General features: G+C 40.1%; 2 protein-coding genes across 4 annotated transcripts in view; both read right to left on the bottom strand.

Moving 5' to 3' along the window:
* The window catches only part of si:dkey-220k22.1 (multiple epidermal growth factor-like domains protein 9), an 86,123-nt gene extending 81,968 nt beyond the window's left edge, over positions 1–4,155 (bottom strand). The window contains exons 1-2 of one of the 3 annotated variants that reach the window (XM_020457253.2): positions 2,765–4,155; positions 2,510–2,632 (exon numbers count right to left, since the gene is read on the bottom strand). In XM_020457253.2, the coding sequence (XP_020312842.1) occupies positions 2,510–2,632; positions 2,765–3,032 (391 nt within the window). In that variant the 5' untranslated portion in view covers positions 3,033–4,155. Of the gene's footprint in view, positions 1–2,509 lie in introns of all 3 variants that reach the window. The other 2 variants (XM_020457252.2, XM_031802803.1) reach the window with 2 other exon arrangements.
* Positions 4,156–4,259: 104 nt separating this feature from the next.
* rpl35 (ribosomal protein L35) lies at positions 4,260–14,173 on the bottom strand. Its single transcript, XM_020457255.2, has 4 exons — positions 14,084–14,173; positions 12,985–13,121; positions 7,848–7,929; positions 4,260–4,460 (listed from the first exon to the last, which is right to left on the bottom strand). Exons 1-4 carry the CDS (start codon positions 14,084–14,086, stop codon positions 4,311–4,313), a joined length of 372 nt encoding a protein of 123 aa, XP_020312844.1. The 5' UTR covers positions 14,087–14,173; the 3' UTR covers positions 4,260–4,310.
* Positions 14,174–17,000: the final 2,827 nt, after the last annotated feature.

The following is a 17,000-nucleotide window of genomic DNA, read 5'->3' as shown; positions in this document are numbered from 1 at the left end:
GTTAGGATCGCCACTTTATTTGAAGAATGTGAAATGTCAGAATAATAGTAGAGTGATTTATTTCAGCTATTTTTTCTTTCATCACATTCCCAGTGGGTCAGAAGTTTACATACACTCAATTAGTATTTGGTAGCATTGCCTTTATATTGTTTAACTTGGGTCAAACATTTTGGGTAGCCTTCCACAAGCTTCCCACAATAAGTTGGGTGAATTTTGGGCCATTCCTCCTGACAGAGCTGGTGTAACCGAGTCAGGTTTGTCAGCCTCCTTGCTCGCACACGCTTTTCAGTTCTGCCCACAGATCTTCTATAGGATTGAGGTCAGGGTTTGTGATGGCCACTCCAATACCTTGACTTTGTTGTCCTTAAGCCATTTTGCCACAACTTTGGAAGTAGGCTTGGGGTCATTGTCCATTTGGAAGACCCATTTGCGTCCAAGTTTTAACTTCCTGACTGACGTCTTGAGATGTTGCTTCAATATATCCACATAATTTTCCCACCCTAATGATGCCATCTATTTTGTGAAGTGCACCAGTCCCTCCTGCAGCAAAGCACACCCACAACATGATGCTACCACCTCTGTGCTTCACGGTTGGGATGGTGTTCTTCGGGCTTGCAAGCATGCTAATTTTTCCTCCAAACATAACGATGGTCATTATTGCCAAACAGTTCTAGTTTTGTTTCATCAGACCAGAGGACATTTCTCCAAAAAGTATGATCTTTATCACCATGTGCAGTTGCAAACCATAGTCTGGCTTTTTAATGGCGGTTTTGGAGCAGTGGCTTCTTCCTTGCTGAGCGGCCTTTCAGGTTATGTCGATATAGGACTCGTTTTACTGTGGATATAATTACTTTTGTACCCGTTTCCTCCAGCATCTTCACAAGGTCCTTTGCTGTTGCTCTGGGATTGATTTGCACTTTTCGCACCAAAGTACGTTCATCTCTAGGAGACAGAAAGCGTCTCCTTCCTGAGCGGTATGATGGCTGCGTGGTCCCATGGTGTTTATACTTGCCTACTATTGTTTGTACAGATGAACGTGGTACCTTCAGGTGTTTAGAAATTGCTCCCAAGGATGAACCAGACTTGTGGAGGTCTACAAATTTTTTTCTGAGGTCTTGGCTGATCTCTTTTGATTATCCCATTAATATCAAGCAAAGAGGAACTGAGTTTGAAGGTAGGCCTTGAAATACATCCACAGGTACACCTCCAATTGACTCAAATGATGTCAATTGGTCTATCAGATGCTTCTAAAGCCATGACCTAATTTTAAAGGCACAGTAAACTTAGTGTATGCAAACTTCTGACCCAATGGAATTGTGATACAGTGAATTAGAAGTGAAATAATCTGTCTAAACAATTGTTTGAAAAATGTCTTGTGCCATGCACAAAGTAGATGTCCTAACCGACTTGCCATAGTTTGGTAACAAGACATTTGTGGAGTGGTTGAAAAACGAGTTTAATGACAACCCAAGTGTAAGCAAACTTCCGACTTCAACTGTACCTGTAGAGTGTGATGTATGAGTTACTGTGTTATAAAAATATTGGATTCATATCAGAATTAACCGATTCAATAGTAGTTTTGCTCAGTCTTCTTTTACCCAAAACCTGTAACTCAAGACCCTGATTTTATTTATTTAACTAGGCAAGTCAGTTAAGAACAAATTCTTATTTTCAATGACTGCCTAGGAACAGTGGGTTAACTGCCTGTTCAGGGGCAGAACGACAGATTTGTACCTTGTTAGCTCGGGGGTTTTGAACTTGCAACCTTCCAGTTACTAGTCCAACGCTCTAACCACTAGGCTACCCTGCCTAGTGTGTGTGCAGATGATTCGTGGAATGTGTTAGGGCTGGGACAAAACCCTGACCTGATGGACATTCAATGAGTTTCCATGAAACAGGAAAACTGTCTAGCACACAATTAATGCAAAATATCTGTTGATGGTGTCATATATATACACACACACACACACACACACACACACAGTCATTGGTTGATGCTACAATGAATGACCCTATTACAGTGGACGTCAGTCAGTAGTCACACTGGGCTAGTTGAAATGAACAAACTGGATGTAGAGGTAGAAAATTGTATTTAATTGTCACTCCACAATGATACAAAATACAGATTTTAAAAAATTAAGCATTGAGGACCACTCAAATTGAGTTGAAACATGGTACAGACATCACCTATAATGCATTACTACTATACACATGTAACGTTGTGCATAAACAAAACAAAAACGAAGTAGGCTAGAGTGGATAAAAGGACAATTAGGCACTTAACATAAGTTACATTTCCCATCGCCTTTTCTGACTTGTCGTGTAACTGGAAAAGGGTCATGTGTCTTGAGACAAATGGCAGTGACAGTGCTCTGCCTCGTTTCATTTTCAAATACATTTTTATTTCATGCTACGCGGTGTTTGGACATGAAAATAATCTTGTTTCAAAATGAAAGGTCAACATCCTACTGCATTTCAATTTCCAAAAATGGGTAGAGCAGAGACTTACTTTGTTGCGTGTCAGTGGTGGGGACAGGTAAAGGCTGAGAGGTGGACGAAGAATGTGTCTTTGTTTCGGGAGTCCTCGATGGAGAAATTGTCGAAGCAGTTGGCGTTGTAGTTCGAAATATTCCTGTGTAAATTATCGGCGTTATGTCAGCTGTACCATCATTGTTTTTTACTGAGGACTCCGATATGGACTCACTTATGGTGGTCTTTGCTGTTCGGGTCAACTTGTTTGTTTGGGAAGATTTAGTGGTTTTACCTGTAATCCTGTTTGCCGATGTGGTAGCGGTAGAAACTGGGGAGAGCGCTGAAATTGTGGACAACCTCACATTGTCCTCGGGTAAATAGTTTGGCATGGTAGTGCCGAGCTGCCCGAGTGTGATTTCGGACATGGCAGGTTGCTTTGATACAGACAGTTCATTGTTGTTGGAGGCGCGCGGTGCAGCACGATATAACCCAGCTGTCAATGAAAACAAAAGTAATTCCAACATCGTTGACCTTAACATAGTTCCAAGTTCACACTTCATGTTATTTCAACTCCCCACGTAAAAGTTTGAACAATTCCAACTAAACAGCACTTGAGATCAGTGCACCCATCACTGGTTCTGCTGCCACAACTGCTTTCTCGCGCTTACAACCAGCTCGAGTTCTACTATCCGTCGCACCAACGAGACAATGGGCAATATGATTGACAAGCGCTCCAACCAATGCAAAGAGCCCTGTTAAGAGTGTACATTTTAGATGTCTCTGTAATTTATTACATGCCTAGCTAGACGTTTCCCCAATTTTTATTTTTTAAACACAGGGTGGTCTACTCTGGCCTAGAGAGACTGCGAACACTGAGTTGTTTTTGCTGCAAAACATGGTAATTAATCAATTCACATTAATAAATAACGCGGGTTTTGGTTGATTTAGTAAAGAATAAATTTTGTTTGCTAAAATAGATTAAAAGCCTATTCATGATAGACTCCATGACATATAGTTGACTTGAAGTGTCCATTACACGCGAACCTAGAGCACCATCTGGTGACGACTCAGCGAAACCAAAGGTCGGGACCTACTCCTACCTAAACTCTATATGGGAAATATTTCACCTAAAAGCCAATTTATGCTTGATTGGAAAGTGTGGTCGTTGGCGCCGTATGGAGGATGTGAGGCAATTGCCGAAGCTCCAGAGCCAAAATTGAACTCCGTACTGCATCGTTGTGCGCTGCCCGAATACTGTAACAATGCGGAGGCCTCCATATAGCTCTGCATTGACATGATTGGTTGACGGTAGGTGGAGGCGGGAGGTCCAGTATAAACACAAACTCACATCCTTGACAACAGCTCTGCTATGCAAAGGCAAGAAGTATAAATGCCTTGACTTTTGCAGAGGCCTTATCGCAGTAAATGCTATATGGCTCATAGACGGAAGACAGGCATTTAGCCTTGATTGACCATGCAAGGCCCAACTTAGGAGTAGTGACAAAAGGTTTCTGGGTAAGATCATAGTCAACTTCTATACACCAATCCATCATAGTTTAAAATCAATGATGAAGAATGGAGAGTGCACGTCACAGGGGAGGGAATGAGGTCACAGCATTATATTTGATCATTTCCCCCATGTTGTTTCCCTTGTTATTTTGTTGGTCACAACTTAAACGGTGTACATTTTTCCACTTATTAAACCCCCCCCCAAATACTGTTAAAAAAAAAAGCTGTTCCCTGGGGATTCTGACAGATTTAATTCAAACACTTACAAGACAACATGATCTTTTTTCCTGGGAAAGGTCATTTATTTTCAATACAAAAAAGGTACAGACTCAAGCCTTGACAGCGAACTTGCGAATAGTGTACAAGCGTGATTTCCTCTGCATCTTTTTGGTCATCAGACTCTCCTCATGTTTGTTCAGCCGCCTGCGAATGGCACGGGTCTTCCTGGGCCTCAGATCCAGGGGCTTGTACTTCTTACCCTGCAAAAGAAACAAAAAAAGTGTAAAGATTCCAATTCCATTCAAATCACTATTCCAATTTCCATGATATCAGGGATTAAAGTATTTTTTAGGTACAACTGACCATGACATGTGCTCCAAAATGTAAGGCCAGAAATAATTATTTACAGGTGGTTTATTTCAGGTAATTACAAATACATTTGACTATGTGTGGGAAAAAAGTGGAAAAAAAATACAGAATGGGGGCATTCCAGAAAGCAAGTTCAACTACTGTTCCTCAAGATTTTCTAGAAATATTAAGCTTTATGTCAGAACACAAGGATCCACAACAGCTGATTTTGGAATCAGTTCACCAAATTATATCCAGCTCTTCAAATCTGGTAACTACTAGTTCAAAGCTAATAAATCTCAAAAACAGTCCCTTACCCTCTGACCTCAATTTGCACATTCACATGCTCTTCCACCATATGCACAGGTGTACCAAAGCTGAGGGAGTGAACATTATTCAAGGTGTAGGGGCTAATAAGACCCTCCAATAGCCAGTCTAACAGCTTCAGAACGTCTTCCCAACACGCACAACTATTTAAAAAATAATGGAGAGGAGTGTATAATTATATGCCACATGCAACTGTTTGCATCTGAAGGCTTGACCCACCTCCCAAATTAAAATGTTTAACTGCAGTTTATAACATTTAAAATGACTGGGGGAACTTGTTAATTATAATTTCACTCTTATTTTGTTATTTAAAAATGGAACACAAACTGCATTATTCAAGTCACAAGCATGTCCCGAAGATGATGGGTTTATTTGATCCCCTCGGCACTTGAAGTCTCGTCAGCAACATGTGACAACGGAGTACCCTCTAAGTGAGTTGTCAGGGGCGAGGGGCTGGTTTGAGATTCAGCAACGCAGTGCCTGATGCAGGCAGTATGTGCCATTCTGCAAATGACCCCCTAGTCTTGGAACCCATAACCAAATCCAACACTAGCTTTACTTCTTGGGGCTAGGGATGTGGCAGTCACATAATTGCGTCAACCAATGATTGTCAAGAAAATAACTGTCGGTCTCACAGTAATTGACCGTTAACTAACAAACACACAGCCTTCAAGCCACTGATGTAGACCTTTGGAACATCGACATTTAAAAAGTCTAATAAATCCATTTAATATAGCCTACACCTTCACAATAAATAACATTTTTATTTTAGACAGGTCTAAAGAAGCACGATATGAATAAAATGTAGTCCATTTCAGAAGAACAGAATAGCATACTCTGTTGTCCTTATATTAGGTCCTGATCTGGCTATGCCGATTGGCTGTGGGTTACACTAGTTAATTTAGCAGACAATTTTTGCTTTGTATTCCGTGGCATTATTTTATAGTATCAAGAACACAAATAGACAAAGCTGAATAAAATATAAATAATATTTTCTCCAAACGCTTTGAGAGCGCGCACTATTCTGTGTTGAGCGGTTAACAAAGAAATAGGTATTCCTATATGCTTAATTTAGTGTTATTGATTTAACTTTAGTTGTTCTACAAACATTAGACTATATGTTTTGATTTTTAATCCATTGTAAGGCTGCTTGATGCGACTAATGAGGATTTGAAAAAACTCACTTGAAAGGCATGAGCTCTGCTTTGTTTTTTTTGCGCAGGCTGTACACACTACATCAGTCTCTCATTCACAATTTGATAAGCACTTCATAATGCTTAGAATTTCATGGCGGCATCCCCTTTGTGTGGCCGTAATGCACCCCCCCCCCCCAAAAAAGAAATCCATGCCTTTTGCCACCAGTGGACGTAGAAGCCCTTCTCCCCGGGTGCAGCACTCACATGGCTCTCCATCACATGATCGGGTCTTTCTCAAAGGCTACAAGTGAAGACCGACTTGTCGGGGACGCAACTGCACGTGTCCTTATGCAATTCCGAGGTGAATATTGAAGATATTGGAAGAACTGTCCAAATTTACAGCCAACAAGACGGGTAAGCCTAATGAACACCAAAAGCACTACCCTATGTAAATCTACTATCCCCCATAGTACAAAAGTTGACCTATTCTATTTTGTGCGAGAAATAAATATTCCAAACATAGTCTGGGACAATTGTGGGATGCGATAGATCCCAAATGAATACAACCACTAGCATCAAAAAAAACGTTTTATGCAATGTGGCTGACGCAACAGATCGGAATGTTTAGCTTAAAAATTTTGATACCCTAATAGTTTATTTATTCACATTATAAGAACAGCAATGCACACATCGTAGTAGGCTATAAGCGCGAATGGTCCATTAGTGGAAAAACACCATTATCAAAAGTGACCGCAAATGCGATTATGCATGTATTGCTTTTATTATAAAGGTGCATTTTAATGGTGAAAATGATCTTCCCCAAACTTGAAACTCACCCGCTGCTTATGTATGCCAGTTAGGCTCTACACACATTGTAAAGCGGATGTGCTTAATTTTAAGAAGTTATTTGGCCACTTTAGTTGTAATATAGGCCTGAGGTGTGATTAGAAAAAGTCACAAAAAAAAGTATTCGTTTCTTACGCTAGGCACCAATCACAAGTGATATATAATTCACAAGTGATAGGCTAATATTGTCACTATTGATTTAATTTTGTCTTTACGTATAAGTGTGAAAATGTATTTGATTTGGAATGGACCATTATCATGCACCTGTATCGAAACAGGGCAGCTGGAAAAAATACACGTCATCTATGCACTTAAATAGCGAATGGAGGACGCTTTTCCCCATGGTTCATTTTCATGCCAGCCAGATAGGCTATACTCCTGTTGTAAATATAATATGTTTAATATTAGGAAAGTTGGGAAATAAATATATTATTATATTAACCTATAAAAAGCTGATGGGAGGCCATCAAAACTCTGTTTTCTCAAGCAATTGCATAGCCTATAGAAATGTTGCACAACAGGAGCTGTAATCAAGTGTTTGATTAGATTTTCAATCACATTTGCATTTATGTCAGAGTGATTAGAGGGACAGTAGAGCGCTGAGTACCAGGCAGTTAGCAAGTTTGGTAGGCTACTAATGACCATCAGCAGCATCAAAGCATGGAGAAGCCTTATTACCATGACTAAAAGGTCATGTGGAATTTGACTGCCTTCATGACTCGTAATACGGTCACCGCAAACAGCCCTATTTAGGGCACATGTGGCTGGATTTCAACTAGCGAAAACTCCACTTTCAAGCACCAACTCCACATCATGATTCAGCAAAATAATCTAACGCTGATGCACCAAATACGTGAAGACAATTAGAGCTCAGTATTGCTAGTGACCTCAGGATACTGTACCATCATGACGCATAGATACTGTGATTCTATAACATCCTATAACTTAAATCTATGAAGCCAGCAACAAAGTTTTAAATAAAAGGCCTACCTTGTAGAATTTCCTCAGATTCTCCTTCTGGGTCTGGTTGACGACTGTCAGGACTCTGGCAATGGACTTCCGAACGACACGGCTGAAATAAAAGGTGGGAATAAGTGAAATGACATGAAACATTGCCCTTTCAACATATTGTTTAAAAAAACTTAAAAAGGTAGACTCCGCAATATGACGTAGATGCAAAAAGTAAACAGCATAGGTGGTAAATTTCCACAACAGAGCTTTAAAGCACGATAATCGACTTCTCCTGTGGCTCCCATACTGTAAGAGCCTGAAGCTAACACATCCATATGCGCAGATGCTGTGTGAAAGAAAAGTCTTGAATCTCACTCATCTCAATATCTGCAATGCTGATCATGGCAAATAATGACATATTGCTATTTACAACGTTTTAATTTTATCTTTCAAATTGTGCCGATAAGATGTAGGGAAATGCACAATTGCTTTTCTGCCATATATCAATGTCAAACAATGTGTAGTACATTCAAGTTGAACATGTTTTACGAGGGGTGTGCCAATCTGACCATGATCCAGTTTATGATTTTCCCTCATAAGCAGGGGTGAAAGGTGCTACGGTCCAGTACACTGTACCAGTAAAACATGAGCCTATCACAAAACAAAATGTCAAGAAAACTGTAGGCTATAACACCATGAAAAATGTGTGAATGAACTTGAACGGGTGGTATAGCCTACATTCCAAAATGTGATGTGGTTCGACCAGAACAGAAATTTTTGCCAAGGCAGAGATGAATGGCGAACATAGAGATGCGCACAGACAGCAGTGGATGCATAAATGCTAACCTAATGACAATTGCTAAAGGTTATGACACTTTGTGGTGTTTTGAATAACAGATGTCTGTTTCCATTCACCACTGTTTGGAGGCTGGTAATATGTTGAGTGTATGAACGTGGGCAGGTAGCCTAGTAAAGGAGCCCTTTCACGTGATTGTTTGATAATCAGATGAAAACATCATGACTGGTTGTGTTTATGCCACAATAAAAGGGTCATAACTTTTAAAAGTTAAAGATGCACTGCAGAAAACACTGCCATTTCCTAGTTGCTAAAATTATAGTTTCAGTTTGTGTGACAAAACAAGTAAGTATAGCGTAGGGAATCATTGTACCATCTAAACTACTGTGAAATATATTTTCCAAAAACATTGTATTTTCAGCTGTTTGAAGCTGGTGTACAAAACCGAAAGTAAAAGACGCAAAAACAAACCCTAAGAACGGGAATAATAGAAACAGCACAGATAGAACATATTTACCGCTTCTTAGATTTGCTTTCAATGAGATTGACAGATCTTATGTCAATCATTATGTCAATTTGGTCAGGTAACCCAAAAAGTTACATATTGCAGCTTTAAAATTACAAATCTTTTAAGACTAGGCACACAGAAATCCTATTGAATTAATAGGGATTCTATATAGAAAAAAATATACAATGCAACAATTTCAAAGATTTTACTGAGTTACAGTTCATATAAGGAAATCTGTCAATTGAAATAAATTCAATAAGCTCTTATTTATGGGTTTCACACGAGTGGGAATACAGATATGCATCTTTGGGTCACAAATACAGTACCTTAAAAAAAAAAAAAGTAGGGGGGTGGATCAGAAAACAAGTCAGTATCTGGTGTGACCACCATTTGCCTCATGCAGCATGACATATCTCTTTCGCAGCGAGCTCATCAGGCTGTTAATTGTGGCCTGTGGAAGGTTGTCCACCTCTTCAATGGCTGTATTGGCAGGAACTGGAACACACTGTCATACACATCAATCCAGAGCATTCCGAACCTGCTCAATGGGTGACATGTCTGGTGAGTATACGGGCCATGGAAACACTAGGAATTATTCAGCTTCCAGAAATTGTGTACAGATCCTTGCACCATGGGGCCGTGCATGATCATGCAGAAACATGAAGTGATGGCGTTGGATGAATGGCACGACAATGGACCTCAGGATCTCGTTCACAACAGCAAACTGCTCTCCCACACAACGCCATAAACACTGTCTGCCATCTGCCCAGTACAGTTGAAACCGGGATTCATCTGTGAAGAGCACACTTCTCCAGCATGCCAGTGGCCATTGAAAGTGAGCATTTGTCCACTGAAGTTAGTTACGACGCCAAACTGCAATTAGGCCACCTTGGTGAGGTCGACGAACACGCAAGTAAGCTTCCTTGACACGGTTTCTGTCAGTTCGTGCAGAAATACTTCAGTTTCATCAGGTGTCCAGATGGCTGGTTTCAGATGATCCTGCAGGTGAAGAAGCCAGATGTGGAGGTTCTGGGCTGGTGTGGATATACATGGCCTGCGGTTGTGAGACGTACTGCCAAATTCTCTAAAATGACATTGGAGAAGGCTTATGCAGAGAAATTAACATTCAATTATCTGGCAACAGCTTTGGTGGTCATTCCTGCAGTCAGCGTGCCATTTGCAAACTCCCTCAAAACTTGAGACTAGAGGTCGACCGATTAATCGGAATGGCCGATTAATTGGAGCCGATTCCAAGTTTTCATAACCATCGGAAATCAGTATTTTTGTGCACCGATTTGCCGATGTTTTTTCTTCAATTTAGTTTTTATACCTTTATTTAACTAGGCAAGTCAGTTAAAAACACATTCTTATTTTCAATGACAGTCTAGGAACGGTGGGTTAACTGCCTTGTTCAGGGGCAGTACGACAGATTTTCACCTTGTCAGCTCGGGGCAACCTTACAGTTAACTAGTCCAACGCAATAACGACCTGCCTCTCTCTCGTTGCACTCCACAAGGAGACTGCCTGTTACGCGAATGCAGTAAGCCAAGGTAAGTTGCTAGCTAGCATTAAACTTATCTTATAAAAAACAATCAATCATAATCACTAGTTAACTACACATGGTTGATGATATTACTAGATATTATCTAGCGTGTCCTGCGTTGCATATAATCTGATTGAGCATACAAGCATCTGACTGAGCGGTGGTAGGCAGAAGCAGGCGCGTAAACATTCATTCAAACAGCACTTTCGTGCGTTTTGCCAGCAGCTCTTCGTTGTGCGTCAAGCACTGCGCTGTTTATGACTTCAAGCCTATCAACTCCCGAGATGAGGCTGGTGTAACCGAAGTAAAATGGCTAGCTAGTTAGCGCGCACTAATAGCATTTCAAACGTCACTCGCTCTGAGCCTTCTAGTAGTTGCTCTGCTCTGCATAGGTAACGCTGCTTCGATGGTGGATGTTGTCGTTGTGTTGCTGGTTCGAGCCCAGGTAGGGGCGAGGAGAGGGACGGAAGCTATACGGTTACACTGGCAATACTAAAGTGCCTATAAGAACATCCAATAATCAAAGGTTAATGAAATACAAATGGTATAGAGGGAAATAGTCCTATAATAACTACAACCTAAAACTTCTTACCTGGGAATATTGAAGACTCATGTTAAAAAGGAACCACCAGCTTTCATATGTTCTCATGTTCAGAGCAAGGAACTGAAACGTTAGCTTTCTTACATAGCACATATTGCACTTTTACTTTCTTCTCCAACACTTTGTTTTTGCATTATTTAAACCAAATTGAACACGTTTCATTATTTACTTGAGGCTAAATTGATTTTATTGATGTATTATATTAAGTTAAAATATGTGTTCATTCAGTATTGTTGTAATTGTCATTATTACAACAAGAAATTAAATCGGCCAATTAATCTGCCTTTTTGGTCCTCCAATAATCGGCATCGGCGTTGAAAAAGCATAATCATCAACCTCTACTTGAGACATCTGTGGCATTGTGTTGTGTAACAAAACAGCACATTTTAGAGTAGTCCTTTATTGTCCCCAGCACAAGGTATAATGATCATGCTGTTTAATCAAGATTCTTGATATGCCACATATCACACATAGGTGGATGGATTATCTTGGCAAAGGAGAAATTTTCACTATAACAAGGATGTAAACACATTTCTGCACAAAATTTGAGAAATAATATCAGTGTGTGTATGGAACATTTCTGGGATATTTTATTTCAGCTCATGAAACATGGGACCAATACTTTACACATTGCGCTTATATTTCTGTTCACTGTATATGTAATTCTATGATTAAGCGTGTTTACACAGGAGGTCCCGTACCGGGAATAAATTCAATCAACTTTCACCCATGTCATAAAATACATTTTAAAGTTCACTTTAAAATGCTCAAATGAAGGTTGTTGAAAAACCTTCAGGGCCAAGCTTCCCGAGATTACTTCATTTTAAGGTCAACAGGCTACATATGCCTCCATATTTCAACAACAATCAAATACAATTTAGTTCTATTTTGCTGTTGTGGCCTAGTCATTTTGCCTCAATATACTTCCTGTGTAACAACATGCACAATGATGTGAGAATTAAGATTTAATGCAATAGAGGCGACAACAGAATAAAGCACCTCAATATTTGTAGCCATAGGTGACAGTCTCTCTAAGAGCTGATCCGTTGTCAGTAGTGTGTACGACTACTTATGTTAGGTAAGAATTTTAACAGAGAACGCTGATCTTAGAGCAGCACTGCCTTCCTTTCGATCCTATCAGTATCGACACATGCTTCAAAGACCCACTTAGTGAACATTCTCTACGCAGAGTTTTGGGAAACGCATGTGACATATTTGGACATTATAGGAACGATGCGTCGCTAAACACTTCTAAGCTTAAGTTCGATCACTATCAGGAAACACAGAACCAGGTCAACAAGATACAGTTCATTACCTGAGAGTTCAGGTTCTACCAGGAGTGTCAGGTAGCCTAGTGGTTAAGGGCCTTGGGCCAGTAACTGGTTCGAGGGTTGAGCGGATAATGATCCTGTGAATTGCGCGGTTGTGATTTCACCTAGCCTACATGCACCCTCTCAGAAATGTGTGCATTGAGAACCCATAGACGTCAAGCGTGGTGAATTGGACACAGTAATTAACATCTGTGAGCATTCCATCTAAACTCCTGACATTGTTGTCCAAAGGTGAGGAAATGCTCAAAAGGGTGCAGTTGTGTTTACATTCAATGCCTAATGTCTGCTTGTAATAATGCCACTAGACACTTCTGCATATTACCTGTCTGCAAAACATTGTGGGAGGAAAGGTCAAATGAACTGTTAGCAAGTGCAAGTGATTCTAAACAATACTCACATCTTGGACAGTTTGGATGCAGCACCACCCGTAACCTTGGCAACACGGAGCTGAGATAGTTCCACCTTGAGGTCTTCAAGCTGTTTAAGGAGCTCCTCCTTCTTCTTGCCCCGCAAGTCTCGGGCCTTGATTTTAGCCTGAAAAAAACATTGATAAACAAATCATTAATTAGGAAGGTAGTTCTTTACTGATAACTTCAAACTAACATGGAATATTTTGCAATCTGCCTAATCATACAGATCTAACAGGATTAAAGATCCCATGGCACTTATCGTGAGAGTAGGGGTATTAACCCCGGTGTTCTGGCTAAATTCCCAATCAGGCCTTAAACCATCATGGTCACCTAATAATCCCCAGTTTACAATGGGCTCATTATCCCCCTCCTCTCCCCCTGTAACTATTCTCCAGGTTGTTGCTGTAAATGAGAACGTGTTCTCAGTCAACTTACCTGGTAAAAGAACGAAAAAAATTAAATAACTACAATAACATTGTAATTTATCGGAGTCAAGTGTATGACAATGTTCACCCTAGAGGGAAAACCAAAACACACAGCCATGGCCTCCTATAAATGACGACCGTATCCTAGGCTACTTAAATTACGATTGAGGATGGTTCAGGCAAGATGCCCAAACCCTGAACCTTGAAATGCAGCACTCACATTTGTAGCACTAACATACATACCCAAAAGAAAACTTAAAATCTGACAAGTGCCTAATTATGTCAATGCCTCAAAATACTTCACACCAGACAACATATTTGCAAGATGGTCTACCTAGCGACTAATAAATACTTAAAATTGCCAACTAACTACACTATGTGAGATAAAAGTTACCTAGTTGAGAGTCGATGTCATTAATTTGTCTGTCTCTCGTAGTACTAATGTAAACCTGACCATCTGAGGGGTTAGCCCCAAAAAAGTACAACTGGATTCTGAACGTGCAGGACATTCTAATCAACGAATACGAAGGCGGACTCAATCAAAAATTAATCACGCGAAGCCCAGAGATGAGTGCCAACTATTTTATAAATGTTACTATATACAAATTGTCTGGATGATGGAGGATTGTGTTAGATTGATTTATTGTCGATTATTGCTTACCATCGTCGTCGCTGATCGCTCACCAAAAAGGAAGTTGAGGGGCCAGGTAGGAACATCTACCGGGTTATTATCGACCAATCAGAATCTTCGTAATCCTGACAAGAACTGGTATCATTGAGATTTCCGGTTTCAAAATAAAATCTCCCAGTAAAAAATTAACTTAGTAGGATAAGTGATGGACATCTTTTGACAGTTTCGTTGTACAGTAAATAGTATTGCAATAGTTAATGAATTTGGGAGGGAATCAAAACAAAATAATTGAAATATTGCTACCACTTGATACACATTTAGCAATAATTTAGAGTATGTTGAATGCATAACATTTTTAACACATTTAAAATGTGTTATTATAATTGGTTAATATTCAGAGTGAACATTCAAGCTTTATTCACTGTGAACATTCAAACAGCATTAAATAAATATCTCACACATAAATAGCTACAGTGCCTTGCCGAAAGTATTCGGCCCCCTTGAACTTTGCGACGTTTTGCTACATTTCAGGCTTCAAACATAAAGATATAAAACTGTATTTTTTTGTGAAGAATCAACAACAAGTGGGACACAATCATGAAGTGGAACGACATTTATTGGATATTTCAAACTTTTTTAACAAATCAAAAACTGAAAAATTGGGCGTGCAAAATTATTCAGCCCCTTTACTTTCAGTGCAGCAAACTCTCTCCAGAAGTTCAGTGAGGATCTCTGAATGATCCAATGTTGACCTAAATGACTAATGATGATAAATACAATCCGCCTGTGTGTAATCAAGTCTCCGTATAAATGCACCTGCACTGTGATAGTCTCAGAGGTCCGTTAAAAGCGCAGAGAGCATCATGAAGAACAAGGAACACACCAGGCAGGTCCGAGATACTGTTGTGAAGCCGGATTTGGATACAAAAAGATTTCCCAAGCTTTAAACATCCAAAGGAGCACTGTGCAAGCAATAATATTGAAATGGAAGGAGTATCAGACCACTGCAAATCTACCAAGACCTGGCCGTCCCTCTAAACTTTCAGCTCATACAAGGAGAAGACTGATCAGAGATGCAGCCAAGAGGCCCATGATCACTCTGAATGAACTGCAGAGATCTACAGCTGAGATGGGAGACTCTGTCCATAGGACAACAATCAGTCGTATATTGCACAAATCTGGCCGTTATGGAAGAGTGGCAAGAAGAAAGCCATTTCTTAAAGATATCCATAAAAAGTGTTGTTTATAGTTTGCCACAAGCCACCTGGGAGACACACCAAACATGTGGAAGAAGGTGCTCTGGTCAGATGAAACCAAAATTGAACTTTTTGGCAACAATACAAAACGTTATGTTTGGCGTAAAAGCAACACAGCTGAACACACCATCCCCACTGTCAAACATGGTGGTGGCAGCATCATGGTTTGGGCCTGCTTTTCTTCAGCAGGGACAGGGAAGATGGTTAAAATTGATGGGAAGATGGATGGAGCCAAATACAGGACCATTCTGGAAGAAAACCTGATGGAGTCTGCAAAAGACCTGAGACTGGGACGGAGATTTGTCTTCCAACAAGACAATGATCCAAAACATAAAGCAAAATCTACAATGGAATGGTTCAAAAATAAACATATCCATGTGTTAGAATGGTCAAGTCAAAGTCCAGACCTGAATCCAATCGAGAATCTGTGGAAAGAACTGAAAACTGCTGTTCACAAATGCTCTCCATCCAACCTCACTGAGCTCGAGCTGTTTTGCAAGGAGGAATGGGAAAAAATGTCAGTCTCTCGATGTGCAAAACTGATAGAGACATACCCCAAGCGACTTACAGCTGTAATCGCAGCAAAAGGTGGCGCTACAAAGTATTAACTTAAGGGGGCTGAATAATTTTGCACGCCCAATTTTTCAGTTTTTGATTTGTTAAAAAAGTTTGAAATATCCAATAAATGTCGTTCCACTTCATGATTGTGTCCCACTTGTTGTTGATTCTTCACAAAAAAATAAAGTTTTATATCTTTATGTTTGAAGCCTGAAATGTGGCAAAAGGTCGCAAAGTTCAAGGGGGCCGAATACTTTCGCAAGGCACTGTATATAATAACCAACAAATGTTTAGACAGAAAATGAACCATAGGGTTGTCTGTCAAATAACACACTGTGGTACTCCATAACATACTCTCAGCATGTTTAATGAAATTGGCCTGAGCACGGAGCTGCTCCAAATCGACAAGGAGCAAAGTGTTGTAACTGTGGTGGAGAACATGAGGTGACATCCCTGGAATGCCCATTTCTTTCATACTGAGGCCCCGTGGCAATCGAACCCACAACCCTGGCGTTGCAAGCGCCATGCTCTACCAACTGAGTCACACTGATTGCAGGTTTGTTTAAGTTTTCAAATGACTGAAGGAGTGGGAATACGTAATTTGAAAACTTAAATACCCTGCTTAGGCTCTGAATCCTCAGAGAGTGGGATGACACTAGACAGTGTGGCTCAGTTGGTAGAGTATGGCGCTTGCAACACCAGGGTTGTGGGTTTGATTGCCATGGGGGTTCAGTATGAAAGAAATTTATGAAAATGGATGGGCTCACTACTGTAAATCACTCTGCATAAGAGCATCTGCTAAATAACTTGAAATGTAAGTAATCCAGGTAGTTCCTCAGAGAGTGGGTTCACATACATGTATATATATGCAATACCAGTCAAAAGTTTGGACACATCTACTCATTCAAGGGTTTTTCTTTATTTTTACTATTTTCTACAATGCAGAATAATAGTGAAGACATCACTACTATGAAATAACACATATGGAATCATGTAGTAACCAAAAAAGTGTAAAGCAAATCAAAATCTACTTTAGATTCTTCAAAGTAGCCACCCTTTGCCTTGATGACAGCTTTGCACACTCTTGGCATTCTCTCAACCAACTTCATGAGGTAGTCACCTGGAATGTATTT

This window comes from Oncorhynchus kisutch, linkage group LG23 (assembly GCF_002021735.2).
Source record: "Oncorhynchus kisutch isolate 150728-3 linkage group LG23, Okis_V2, whole genome shotgun sequence".
NCBI lineage: Eukaryota > Metazoa > Chordata > Actinopteri > Salmoniformes > Salmonidae > Oncorhynchus > Oncorhynchus kisutch.
This window is presented reverse-complemented; position numbering and strand designations above follow the sequence as displayed.

What these genes read in the sequence shown, in the direction of transcription:
- rpl35 (XM_020457255.2), bottom strand. An exon ending in GCATCCAAACTGTCCAAGAT is followed by an intron (nt 7,930 to 12,984) that starts GTGAGTATTGTT and finishes CTTTTATTTCAG; the next exon opens with CCGTGTCGTTCGGAAGTCCA. An exon ending in ATCTGAGGAAATTCTACAAG is followed by an intron (nt 4,461 to 7,847) that starts GTAGGCCTTTTA and finishes TTTCTTTTGCAG; the next exon opens with GGTAAGAAGTACAAGCCCCT.